This window comes from Alligator mississippiensis, chromosome 15 (assembly GCF_030867095.1).
Source record: "Alligator mississippiensis isolate rAllMis1 chromosome 15, rAllMis1, whole genome shotgun sequence".
Lineage (NCBI taxonomy): Eukaryota > Metazoa > Chordata > Crocodylia > Alligatoridae > Alligator > Alligator mississippiensis.
The window spans coordinates 18,218,929-18,232,779 of NC_081838.1; the positions used below are offsets into that span (position 1 = coordinate 18,218,929).

Genomic DNA, 13,851 nt, shown 5'->3' on the forward strand with positions numbered 1-13,851 from the left:
TTTTTTTTTTTGAACCCACGAGGAAGGGCTGCCCCCGCAGGTGGTTGCAATGCTGTGCTTTGCAAAACGCCTCCTGTGCAAGACCTCCCCGCGCAGCCGCACTCGCACTCGCACGCGCAGCGAAGGGCTGTCAAGGCTGCCCGAGAGCGCGGCGCACTCAGGCCCGCCCGGCCGGCTGCAGGCAGCGGCAGCGGGAGCGGGAACGGGAACGGGAACGGGAGCGGGAGCAGGAGCAGGAGCAGGAGCAGGAGCAGGAGCAGGAGCAGGAGGCTGGGACTTGTAGTGCAACCCCGCTGCTGGCGGGCGCCGGGCTTCGGCGCGCGGACTACAGCTCCCAGGGCCGCCGCAGGAGGAAGTGAAGCCGATCAGCTGCACCGGGGAGAGGAGCTGCCTGCTGGGCTTTCACCCTTGCAGCGGGGGATCGAGTTGTCGGAGGGGTGGTGGTGGTGTGGGGAGAAGGAAAATGAACGTGGTGTTTGCAGTGAAGCAGTATGTGTCCAAGATGATCGAGGACAGCGGGCCGGGGATGAAGGTCCTCTTGATGGATAAAGAAACGGTGAGCTGGGAGTGCTGGCGGCGCTTCTGCCCTTCCTGAATTGCGGGCTGCGGTTTGCAGAGGGGTTTTTTTTTCTCCACAGCTCCCCTGTGGCTCAGCATCCCGGCTGCCCCTGCCTGAGAAGCAGGGGGACGACTATACTGTCAGAAGGCAGTTTTTCCTGAACTGCTGTTCTGGTGTGGTTTGCTGCCCGCTTGATGGAAATGGGAGTCTCCTCCCTTGCTTGCTTCGAGGGCCTTCTGGCTGAGGGCAAGCAAAACTCGGGGGGCATCCGAACCCTGAGCCTCCGGGGTTGGGCCTGCAAGTAGGATGCCTGCCAAAGGTTTTGGAAACATCTGAAGGCCTAGGAGGATATTTGCCAGTAGTAGCACCACTTATAGTTCTGGAGGCTTGGATTGGGAATTTAGTTTTAGCTAATTTGGCCTTGGGTTGTTTTTTTTAAATTTAATTTGTATCCAACTGTATTATGCTTTCCTTCCTCTCTAATCTTTGGTCTTTTCGGGTGCAGACAGAAGTGCAGCTCTCCTACTTTTCAAGTGCAATATCCCTTCTTCAAGGAGGGAATGGGGTGGGGGGGGACATTTTGCTGGGTCTTTGAGTTGCTGAGGCTACAGACTGCTAGAATAAATGAGAAGGGCTGAGGTGCAAGCAGTTTTATGTTCGCTTTGGAGGGAGATGAAGATCAGGTGAGCATGCAGTGGATGTGGATGCATGTGTTATGCCTTTCTTCACATCCCAATAGATTTGCTACTAAGCTTAATAGGGTCTATTATCGTGAGCTATAAATTCAGCTGAGGCTATATCTTGCACTGAGGCTTCTGGGTTAAAAATACAATTAAAGTGAACCTTACAATTTCCCCATAGAAAACTATGGCCCAGGAATTAAAACTATGTGAAGCAAATCTTTGGCAAGGCCTGGAAGTAAAATCAGGAGGCCTGACTCCCAGTCCTTTATGTTTTAGCCATTAGACACCATTCCTTCGTCTCATCTAGTATGTCATCAGATGGTACCGGTGAGTTGAAATAACGGCTGCTTTCTTTTGCTGCAGACCAGTATTGTAAGCATGGTGTACACCCAGTCAGAGATCCTGCAGAAAGAAGTTTACCTCTTTGAGCGCATTGATTCTTCGAACAGAGAGACCATGAAACACTTGAAAGCAATCTGTTTCTTACGACCCACGAAGGTAAGGCAGTTCCGTCTCCGTGTTTGATCTCTCCAGCTTCTTGATTTCAGCTGAGTGGATCGTGCACGTGTCATATAACACCTCAATCCTGTAAATATTTAGTCACGTGCTTGTCTGCCTATTTCTGAGCCTAAGCTCTCAATTTCAAGTCCATAACATCAGCACAGGGGCATATGCTTGCAGGGTGAGGGTATTAGTTTGCTCATCTGCAAACTTTGCCTTGTCCACTATTTTGGAGATGGCAATCTTCTGTATTTTTCTTTTTTTTCTCTCTCATTTATGTTATAAAGTGTGCCCAAGTAGGTTGTATATCCAGGTGGATACTTTTTTGTGATGGTTTTATAAGAGTGGTGTGCTCTATGGTGCCTGCTTATGAGAGGGTAGGGGGAATTTGTTAAAACTGTTGGGATTATATCAAGAAGGTCACCAAGAATTCCTCATAACTACAGAGAAATGCAAACCTCTAGAACTCTTGGTTCAGAGATGATACCTTTTATTAGACCAACCTTATATCTACAGAGTTTGCTACGTTTTTAGTTTAACTAGTCATCGTACCCATGACTGGGCAGTGGACATTGAGGGCTACAGGCTGTACAGACAGGACGGGGGGGTGGGGGGGGGGTGGTGAAGGGCGTTGTGTTGGCAAATAAAAATGTAGGGTTCTGGACTATCCCAGGGATTGACACGACACCTCGTTGGATGAGTGACAGAATGGCTTTATTTACTACTAGTATTTAAAATCAAGTCGAGTGAGCCCAAACCAAATCAAAGTCCAGTAATTAGCTATAAGGTGATGATTTCTTACCAAACGGGTGATGAAGAGGCGGTCTGTTTCTCTTCAACTTCTCGAGTAAGTCGGGCGTATCAGCAACTGGTGTCAGAGATTTCGCACTCTTGAAGTGCGCATGCTGTTTGCTGTTTTACTGCCTTTTTATACCCTTGCTTTAGCATCTTCAAAGCATTCTTTTAGTTGTGTAAATCAAGAGAGTCCCAGGCAGTAATTGACAGGAAAAACCTGCTCATTACTGGTTATCAGAAATTCCTAATTTGAATGAGTTGCCTTCTTCAGTAACAAGAAGTTATCCAGTTTGAAATTTATCAAGAAACTGATTAACAGCCAGGAAAAACATACTAAATCAGGAGGAGACATCTATTGCATATGGGGAATGTCTCTTCCTGCACATAAACACGAGTTAGTCGCAAAAGAAATATTTACCATACTAATTAATCAAGGATAGACATTTCATATGGTTACACACCAGACAACTAAGAGTCTGCTTGAAATTACCTTGAATATAGCAAGATAAGCTGGAAGAGTTGCTTCGTTATTCCTTCTTAGATGGCCTAGCCATGAACTTGCATCCTCTTGCAATATGCATTTAGTATTATTATTCTGTATTTTAACTTTTGTGAGTAGGCCCAAGCTTAGCACAAGTTTCAGAGTCATCAGTTGCTCTCTATGTTAAGGAGCAATATACATCTTCCGTAGTTAACTTGGGCCAGGAAGAAGGGCAAATTGAGGTACTATGGGTCAGGTTACAGGGGGGTCAGGGTGAAAGGGACATGGTAGTGGGGGGTCTACTACAGACCCCCACACCAGGGGGATGAGCTAGGCCTAGAATTCTCAAGATGGCTCTTAGAGGCAGCACGCTCAAAGAACCTGGTTGTCATGGGTGACTTTTAACTTCCCAGACATCTGCTGGGAGAAATAGGCAGCCAGGTCTGCCCATTCACAAAAGTTTCTAACCTTCTTACAGGACCTTCACCTATTGCAGGAGGTACGTGTTCCCACTAGGGGAAATGCCTTACTAGACTTGGTACTGGCCACAGGGGACAACTTGGTGGGGGATCTGCAGGTGCAAGGTAACTTAGTGACCACCTAAGGATAGTGACCACCTATTGATAGGGTGGCACAAGTTTTGTCTGTCAGCAGCAAGGGGTGCAGGGCCCCAGAACCCCTGCACCAATCTCCTCGACAGCTGGCAGGCTTCATGGCTGCAGCAGGGGCCACCATCCCTGCAGCTGTCACCCCGCTGTGCCTTAACGCATACAGTGTCACCCATGGCATGAGTTTTGCTTGTCCACAGCTTGAGGGGCAGTTTCCCTCAAACCCCTGCACCGATCTTCTTGAAACCTGGCAGGCTTTGTGGCCTCAGCAAGAGCTACCAGCTCTGCAGTTTTGACCTCCCCTGTGTTGTAACACATACATGTGAAAGGAGTTTTGCTTTCAAGAATTTGGGGTACAGTTTCCCCCCCCCCAAACCCTTGCACTGGTCTCGAAACTTGGCAGGCTTCATGCTCTCTGCAGATTCTACCACCCCTGAAAATTTCATCCAAATCGGACAAAAAAACCCAACGTTATAGATATTTTATTGTTTCCCAGTCCTCCCTGACCTTAGGCCTGGCAGTGTTTCTCCTGAGTCCATCTGGAATCCTGGTCGGGGAGTCCTGGTCCCTGCAGAGGAAAATGGAGGCAAAGAATTTGTTAAAGAGGTCTGCTTTCTCCTCTGGTGCAACCACCAGATTGCCAAGCATATCCTGCAGGGGCCTCACATTACCCAGTGCATTCTTCATTCTCCCTATATATTTAAAAAAGGACTTTTTATTATCTTTCTTAGCTGTGTGCATGGTGGAGAGGGAGGGAAAGAGGAAGCTTGGGGGGTGGGAAGAGACCTCTGAACCTTAGCAGATTCTGAAGCCAGAAAACAAATAAAAACCCTGAATTTGCGATTTAAAAAAAATATCACAAAGTATTTAATCCTATATTGTGATATATTTATATACTTGGAACTGGCAACGCTACTTTTCTGGAGTGCAAAATGAAACTCCTATCTCCTTTCAGTTTGTACTAGAGCAGAGTTTCATATATGTTAGAATCAGAAGGAACCTATTAGATTGAGTCCAACCCTGTCCTGGGCAGGAATGAGTGCCTGAGTCAGATGACCCCAGCCAGGTGTCTGTCCAATCTCCTTTTAAACACCTCCAAGGAAGGGGACAGCACCACCTCCCTTGGAAGCTTATTCCAAATTTTGGCAACCCTCACTGCAAAGAATTTTTTCCTGATGTCCAGTCTGAATTTGTTCTTCCAGTTTGTGGCCATTATTTCTAGTTGCCCCGACAGCTGCCCTGGTAAACATTGTATCCCTTATTTTTTGCTGGCCCCCCCCCCCCCCCCTCCCCCCGCATGAGTTTGTAGGCAGCCACAAGTTCACCTCTCAGCCTCCTCTTGTGGAGGCTGAAGAGGTTCAGGTCTCCCAATCGGTCCACGTAGGGTTTTTTCTGTAGGCCTTTAACTAGATGAATGGCCCTCCTCTGAACCCTCTCCAAGCCATCCACATCCCTCCCAAAGTGCAGCACCCAAAACTGGACACAGTACTCCAGCTGCAGCCTAACCAATGCCACATAGAAGGGAAGTGTCACCTCCCTGGGCCTGTTTGAGATGCATCTACTTATGCAAGAAAGGGTGCGGTTAGGTTTACTTATTACCTTGTCATACTGGTGACTCATGTTCATTTTGGAGTCAACTACGACTCCGAGATCCCTGTCTGCAGTTGTGCTACTTAGAGTGGTACCTCCCAGGCAGTAGGAGTGTTGATGATTCTTCCTCCCCAGGTGCCACTCACAACACTTATCCTTGTTAAACTGCATCCTATTCTGTTCAGCCCATTTCCCCAGCCTGTCCAAATCAGCCTGGATTCGTGCCCTGCCATCTAGTTTATGTACCTCCCCCCATAGTTTGGTGTCATCAGCAAACTTGGACAAGGTGCTTTCTACTCCCTCGTCCAAGTCACTAACAAAGACATTGAATAGTACCGGTCCCAAGACAGAGCCTTGCGGGACCCCGCTGCTCACATTTCTCCAGGTAGAAACCGACCTGTTCACCACTACTCTGAGTGTGTCTCATAAGCCAATTTTCTACCCACCGGACTGTGTAATAATCTGCATTGCAACTGTTTAGTTGAATTATAAGAACTGGGTGCAACACTGTGTCAAAGGCCTTTTTAAAATCTAAGTAAATAACATCTACCTCTATTCCTTCATCAAAGCATTTTGTGACCCGGTCATAAAATGAAACCATGTTAGTCAGGCAGGATCTGCCTGCTGTGAACCCATGCTGATTGCCCCTTAGCATCATTTTACCTGCTGGTCCCCCTCAAATGTGATCCTTAACAATTTTCTCAAAGGTCTTGCCAAGGATAGAGGTGAGACTAACCAGCCTATAGTTATCAGGTTCCTCCTCCCTCCCCTTCTTGAAAATAGGGACAACATTGGCCCTTTTCCAATCCTCTGGGACCTGTCCTGAGCACCATGAGTACTCAAAGTTGTGCTAGCAGCTCCACTATGACTCCAGCTAATTCCCTAAGTACCCTAGGATGAAGATCATCAGGACCTGTTGACTTAAATACATTCAACCCCTCCAGGTGCCCCTTTACTAGGTCAGCTCGAACAGTTGGTGGGATGGTAGCTATACTGGTCTTACCTAAGGTACCAATGGGGTGCGTATTTGTATTCATGTCCAGGAACACAGATGCAAACAAATCATTTAGAAGCTCTGCTTTGGCCGTCCCATCTGTTACCAGTTGCCCTCGTTCATCCTGAAGGGGCTCTAAGTTACCCTGCACCTTCTTTTTGCTTCCTATGTACTTGAAGAATGACTTTTTGTTATCTTAACTTTTGATACCAGCCTGAGCTCCTTTTCAGCTTTGGCTCCCCTCACTGTTTCCCTGCAAGCTCAAGTCAAGCAGGTATACTCCTCCTTGGTGGCAGCCCCCTGCTTCCACAGCCTGTAGGCCTCTTTTTTTCCCCCTCCAGGCTCTCCTGGATTTTCCTACTCCACCAAGAGGGTTTCTCTGCTTTTTTCCACCTTTTATGTGTACTGGGATGGTCCTTTTCTGTGCCTGCAGGATAAGTCCCTTGAGAAACACCCACTAGGGCTCTGCGAGGCTTCAGACACTTTGGGGTCCAAAGCAGCATGTCCGGGTCAAAATGCTGGCCTCGTTACGCTTCCTGAAGCACTTCGGCGCCGCCTCGGAGATCTGGCCATAGTTAGAGAGCTTCTGGAGGGGCTGGATGTGTTCAGATCCGCAGGTCCAGATGCTCTCCACCCCAGGGTGTTGAGGGAATTGGCAGGGATTATTGCGGGGCCCCTGGCACGGCTTTACGAACACTCGTGGTGCTCTGGCCAGGTGCCAGATGACTGGAAGAAAGCCAACGTGGTCCCCATCTTCAAAAAAGGGAAGAGGGAAGACCCGGGCAACTATAGGCCCATTAGTCTTACTTCAATCCTGGGGAAACTCTTTGAGAAGATCATCAAGGAGCACATCTGTGATGGGCCAGCAACAGGGATGATGCTTAAGGGCAACCAGCATGGTTTCATTAGGGGCAGGTCCTGTCAGACCAACCTGATTGCCTTCTACGATCAGGTCACAAAAACATTGGACGCAGGTGTTGTGGTGGATGTAGTCTTTCTGGATTTCAGCAAGGCCTTTGACACTGTCTCCCACCCCATTCTCATAAAAAAACTGGGTGACTGTGGCATCGATGCCTACGCAGTCAGATGGATTGCAAATTGGCTGAAGGGTCGTACTCGGAGAGTAGTGGTGGACGGGTCTTTTTCAACTTGGAGGGAAGTGAGCAGCGGAGTCCCCCAGGGCTCAGTCCTTGGGCCTGCACTGTTCAATTTCTTTATTAGTGACTTGGACGACGGGGTAAAAAGCAGCCTTGTTTAAATTTGCTGATGATACCAAGATTTGGGGTGAGGTGGGCACACTAGTAGGGAATGACAGATTACAGCAGGACCTGGACAGGTTACAGGGGTGAGCTAACGAAAATAGGATGGGTTTCAATACTGACAAGCGCAGGGTGCTGCACTTGGGCAGTGGGAACCAGCAGCACACTTATAAGCTGGGAAACTCCCTTCTCGAGAGCACGGTGGCAGAAAGAGATCTTGGAGTCATTATTGACTCCAAGATGAACATGGTCCGACAATGCGAGGTCTCGGTCAGTAGCGCTAACCGTACCTTGTCCTGCATCCGCAGATGCACCTCAAGCAGGGCCAAGGAGGTGATCCTCCCCTTCTATGCGATACTGGCCAGGCTGCAGTTGGACTACTGTGTTCAGTTCTGGGCACCGCACTTCAGGAGGGATATGAACAGCATTGAGAGGGACAGCAGGGCAGACCCTACGAAGAGAGGCTACGGGACCTTAACCTGTTCAGCCTTTGCAAGAGAAGGCTGAGGGGGGACCTGGTGGCCATCTATAAACTCGCTGGGGGGGACCAGCAGGGAATGGGAGAGACCCTGTTCCCCTTAGTGCCCCCCGGGGTAGCAAGGAATAACGGCCACAAATTGTTGAGGTTTAGACTAGACATCCAAAGGCACTACTTCACAGTCAGGGCGGCTAGGATCTGGAACCAACTTCCAAGGGAAGTGGTGATGGCTCCTACCCTGCGGGTCTTTAAGAGGAGGCTTGATGTCTACCTGGCTGGGGTCATTTGAGCCCGGTTTTCTCTCCTGCCTGGGGCAGGGGGTCGGACTTGATTATCTACAAGGTCCCTTCCGACCCTACTTCTATGAATCTATGAAAGAAACTTTGCTTTAATTAAGCTGAGGGTGTTATATATTTGCATGGTTGCAGGAGCATTCCAGAAAAATTCAGGTATTGTGATCCTTTGATAAGGTTGCAAGAGCTGGCAACACCACAGAAGTGGAAGCACCCTAAGAAACAGAATTCTGAGGGACACGGCACACCACACAGACTTCTTTTCTGCAACATTCACTGTAATAGCTGGGACTCTGTCCCACCTTTTCAGGATCAGCTCAATGATATATAGCACTACTTCACAATTCTAATTGCCCGAGGGAGTTGCCTGCCTCCTGGCTCACTTTCTCTTCTTAATAATGCCTATGGCAAGCATAGAATATTACAAAGTACACTTCCTTCTCTAGGGTCTAAAACAAGTGGCCAGGCTTTTAAATGAGATGGTGATTAAACTTGTTTGCAAATTGGTCACTGTCAGTGGGAGGTACTGGGTGCTGAGCTCCTGTGGGCACGTATAGCTGCCAGAAATGGTGATGAGAGCCACCAAACCCCAGTGACTTTGGAAGCTCTCTCTGCTGCTGTGAGAGAGAGGTTACTGGGCTAGATAGGACTGTGGTCTGAGTCCTTTGGGCACTTTTTATGTTCTAATAATGCAGCGACTTGCTGGATCAGGCCCATGGTGCTCCTTGTCTTTTGAACTACCAAAGAAGCATTAGTCTAATTTTTTTCCCCCCCATGATCCATGGGGTGTCTTCTTATTCTGCTTCATCTGGAATCTGTTTTTATCCAGGAGAATGTGGAATACCTCATTCAAGAGCTGCGGAGACCAAAATACAGCATCTATTTTGTTTGTAAGTATATCCTTTCTAGCCATGTTCTTGGGTCCCTGCATTGCATTAAAACTCCTTGACCTCATCTTTTACTGACTACTACCCCAGGTTATTTTTTCTTAGTGCCATATAGCATTACTTGGTTTTGAACAACAGTCTAGTCACAGTTTGTGCTTTGCTTGGTTTTGGCTTAGTCCTCTAGAAACTGAAAAAAGGGTTAGGGATACTTCATCTGTTGCAAATCTTGTACAGCAGAACTCAGTTGGCCTCTAGATGTCATTGTCTCTCTGTACAAATGCACTAAAGCAGGAGCAAAACTAGTTGGGGGGGGGGGGGAATGCAGCCCTGGGAAAGGTGGTGTTGGTTTAATGTAAATATGATGGGATATAGGGTTGAGGATATATGGTGCTAAGCTTTATATAAAGGTATAATAAGAGATGTACCACTGTTGATCGACTACAACAATGGATCTGGTGCTGCTGATGTGGAGTTCACTATCTAGGCGTGTGTTAGGTGCAGAAAAGGAAGAAAATTGCTCTGATGCTGCTTGTGGAGTCCCGAAACTTATGTGAGAGTCTGTCTCTAGCTCTTTGATTAGGTGTTGAGCTCATACAGAGTAATAGGGAGAGAGGAAGATAGTTAGAGTAACCTTTTTAAAACTGCATTGGTAATCGGGTGATTATGCCCCAAGGTCAGATTCATGTCTGCTATAGTTTGGGAGCTACTCTTTCCAGTGGAAAGTTCCTTGCTATCTTTTATTGTCCTTGTGCTGTAACTCCTTTGTGTCCTACTTGTCGGTTTTATGCTGCAGCCATTACTTCACTACTGTGCCTTGTCTGTCTTTCAGATTTCAGTAATGTGATTTGTAAGAGCGATGTCAAGTCACTGGCCGAGGCTGATGAACAGGAAGTTGTGGCAGAAGTTCAGGTAAAATCTAATCTCCTAAATGGCTCTCTTCTCCCCAAAGTACTATGAGAATTGACCTACAAATGTATGTTATTTTCTCCCCACCCTGTGGTTACTAGAGCCATTTTTAGGGCTCATGTTGTAACAGCTGACTAGTGCATAGCAATAACACATTATTCCAGGAGTGGAAAGAAAGACATGCATGTAATGCTGCTCTTTCCTCAGGTGCCAGAACTTCTTCATCCATTGCTACAGTCAGTCTCTGTGCTGTAGCAAGGATGGTACTTGTCTCTTGTCTTGGTGACTAGCAGGTGTATGGTCAGACAGGGGAATAAAACCCCTATATCAAGGACAAGTGCTAGAAGTTCCAGCAGATGGAGGAATTCTAGTGGTTGGAGTTGAAGGCATGGGGATTGCTAGGAGTTTTCTTCAGCAACTTGAAGAAACTGTCCCTGTATGTAGCATTTTGAGCTGGTATTAACATTTGCTCTCCTAGGACAAAGAGGTGTTGGCAAAGCATTAACTGTATTTGTTTTTGTTCTTTGGCAGGAGTTCTATGGAGACTATATTGCAGTGAATCCACATGTCTTTTCCCTCAACCTCTTAGGCTGCTGTCAGGTATGGGAAAGTCTAATACTCTTTCAGGGTTTCAGGTGTGTGTAGTAGCTGAGGCTGAAGGAGACTAGCAGGTGCAACAAATGTGGGACTCGTGTTTGAGCTTCCTGCTATTAGGATTTGCAGACTGAAACTGGGAGGGTGATGGGCTTGCACAGCATGAGTAGTAGCAGCAGTTGGCTATGCTTTACTGTCACTTTATAATTTCAAAGTAAAATTTCATTTATTTAACATAGCTGCTACTCACTGTAACTGTCTCACTGCAATGGAAAGGAGACATGCTTCATGCAGTACAACTGACATGTAATACAGCCAAGTACAAATATGAACGTAAAAACCCAAAGCATCTACAATTCAGCATGAGCTTTGTAGGATCAAAGAGTACCCATGTTGTTAAAACCCAGTAAAAAGAGATGATAAAAGTGTAATTAAACAAAATAACTGCTTTTATCTGAACCATCCTTCTTAATGATTATTGTGGAGACCTAAAATTTGCCTTGAGGTTTTTTGTTTTTTTTTCTTTTGGAATTTTCTTGACTTTTTCCCTATTTCTCTTCATTCTGTATTAGACATGGGAAGTAATGTATAAGACATTTTGGCTAAAGCTGTGTTTCCTTCTCCCCCTCACTGAGAGGATGCATGACCCAAGTGTCTGGTGTGTTATTTTTCAGGGTCGCAACTGGGATGCAGCCCAGCTATCCAGAACCACTCAAGGGCTGACAGCTTTGCTTTTGTCTTTGAAGAAATGCCCCATGATACGTTACCAGCTTTCCTCTGAATCGGCAAAGAGGCTTGCTGAATGTGTTAAGGTACAGTCCTGTGCTAAAATAATTTTAAATGAGCCTGGTAGTGTGGCTCCTGTCAAAAATCTGCATCCATTAAGAGGAAGAGTCTAAAGCATAGTGTCTTGGGCACTGTCACCTTGCCCAAGTTGTAACCCCTCTGTGCTCCTCAACTCCTTCATTTGGCAAATAGTCAGAATACTTGATCCCTGATTCCCACAAGTTCTGTGAAGTTTCCTAGGCAGATAAGTTTCTTTGGGTAAATGTGATCTCTTTTATTAGACCACCTGAATACACTAGCTGGAAAAATTGTTCTTTCTCCTTTTGGGCACAAGCACCCTAGCTTGTAAAGAACAATTTTTCCAACTAGTGTATTCAGTTGGTCTAATAAAAGAGATCACATTTACCCAAAGAACCTTGTATGCCTTTGTCCTTGAGGAGGGTGTTGGCTAGAACCATCACTCTCAAAATGGTGATTTTTTCCTGTAATTAATGGATCTGAGAACTCTAGAGTGTGCAAGGTAGTGTTACATTTGCCATGTTTACTTAAACACTGTTGTGGTCTCTCTTTACCTCTTGCTCACTAGTGCCTAAGACACAGGGAATTTTTTTCCATCTGCAGTTAGGACCAAATGGCTTATCCCTTTTATTTCCTTCCACAACAGCAAGTAATTACTAAAGAATATGAGCTGTTTGATTTCCGGCGCACAGAAGTTCCTCCATTACTCCTGATTCTGGACCGGTCAGATGATGCTATCACCCCACTTCTGAACCAGGTGAAGTACCTCCTGACCAGCTGGGAGACATGGGGTATAGTAACCAGGGATCCTGAAATGCACATACCTGTCTGGTGCTAGCCTGCACCCCAGAATTTGGGTTCACAATAGCCTAGGGCAAGGTTTAGATTTTACATGTAAAGAGTCTTTTCCTTAAATTATCTCTGTTGTATTCTGTCTGTCAGAGCCTCTGAATACTATTGGATTCTCCTGGGTTCTGTGGCAGATCAAACAAGCTGAGTAATTTTCAAGGGTTCTCATGTTTTGTAAAACATGGCTTTCTGTGTAGGGCCTAAACATCGTGGCAGTGCTCTTCCCAACTGTTTATTTGCAAAGGACATTTGGCAGCACACTTATCAAATGACCTTGCATTACCTTGTTCCTTGTGCTGCGTTATTGATGAGTGTTAGCATTTACTGGGTGGCTATTGTGATTTCTCTAGCTGCTCTGCAGACTTTGGCATTGAACAGTCTATGTGTCTCCTTTCATTTCTCTGGGATGTGCTCAGACACCAGCCAGCTTGGTGGTTAGGTAATGGCTGGAGCTGCAGCATTGTTAACTCAGAGGGCAGCTAAGGCTTTTGTGCTGCTAGTGAGTGTTATTTAGAACTGAGGACTGCTGGAATTCTGCACTTTCTGCCATGAAGAATTTCAGCTTCTTTCTCCTCTTGACCTCTACTATTCTTAAATTCCAACAGTGGCATGAAACTCAACCTCTGGTATTGGTTTGACCTATGTCTTAAGAGTTACACAAGTCCCAGTCTAGTTTTCATGGCTGCCTATAGACATGCTTGTTCTTGTTTTAATTTAAAACACTCCAGTATCATCACACTGTTGCATGTATTAAGCCCCACCCCCCCACATTTCAAAATGGTGGCAGGGGTGCTTTAACTAAACCTTGTCAAATGAATTTTAGTTAAAGTGATCCCACGGCCATTTTGAAACCTGGCCCGGGTGGGGGGGAGTGGGGGTTAATACACATGACAGTGAGCTGTTTTAATTAGAGTGACTGTCTGGGAGCCATTCTAATTAAAATGCACCTCCCCCCTCCCCCCACATCCCCCTCTGAGCATGTGTTTAGGTAGCCCATGGGTTCTCCAAACCACCATCACAATGGACACTAATTTCTGTTAAACTCAAAGGACTGAGGCAAAGTAGTGTATAGGTTGTGAATGCCTAATCCCTCTACTTATAACAGGTAAAATATTATTTGCCTCTGAGCTGGTTATACCAGTGCTACTATCTAATCTGCATGCACCACTGGTCCAGTTTATTGTGTAGAAGGGACTTTGTGTCTAAAGCTCAGCTCAAATACAAGCTGTATTTGTGCTGTAGCTAGTTTCTTGCTGCAGTTGTCTTGTGGATAGGTGGGTCGTAAAGGTGCCATGTCTGGACGTGTGTGCTCTCAACACTCGGCCTCCAGTGAAAGAAAAGCTGCCTGTGTTTGCCTGTTGAGTGATTTTTTTTTTTTTTTTGCCCAGTCTTAATAAAAGGGTACAGACATTTTTTCTCAACTGTCCTTGATTCTTCTGGCTCATTGACTGAGAGCAATATGGCAGTGTTAAAAAAAATCAAGCTGGAACTGTGGGCAAGACACCAAAATATGTTGCCTGCTGCACAGTCGTTGTTTCCAAACCCAGTGCAGAGGTTCAGAGAAGTGGAT

At 46.3% G+C, this 13,851-nt stretch overlaps 1 protein-coding gene across 1 annotated transcript in view; it reads left to right on the plus strand.

The window, feature by feature from the left end:
* Positions 1-278: 278 nt before the first annotated feature.
* Positions 279-13,851, plus strand: part of VPS45 (vacuolar protein sorting 45 homolog) — a 48,519-nt gene continuing 34,946 nt past the window's right edge. The window contains exons 1-7 of the mRNA XM_006263138.4: positions 279-556; positions 1,606-1,740; positions 9,071-9,131; positions 9,958-10,037; positions 10,566-10,634; positions 11,303-11,440; positions 12,079-12,189. Of these exons, the coding sequence (XP_006263200.1) occupies positions 464-556; positions 1,606-1,740; positions 9,071-9,131; positions 9,958-10,037; positions 10,566-10,634; positions 11,303-11,440; positions 12,079-12,189 (687 nt within the window). The 5' untranslated portion in view covers positions 279-463. The remainder of the gene's footprint in view (positions 557-1,605; positions 1,741-9,070; positions 9,132-9,957; positions 10,038-10,565; positions 10,635-11,302; positions 11,441-12,078; positions 12,190-13,851) is intronic.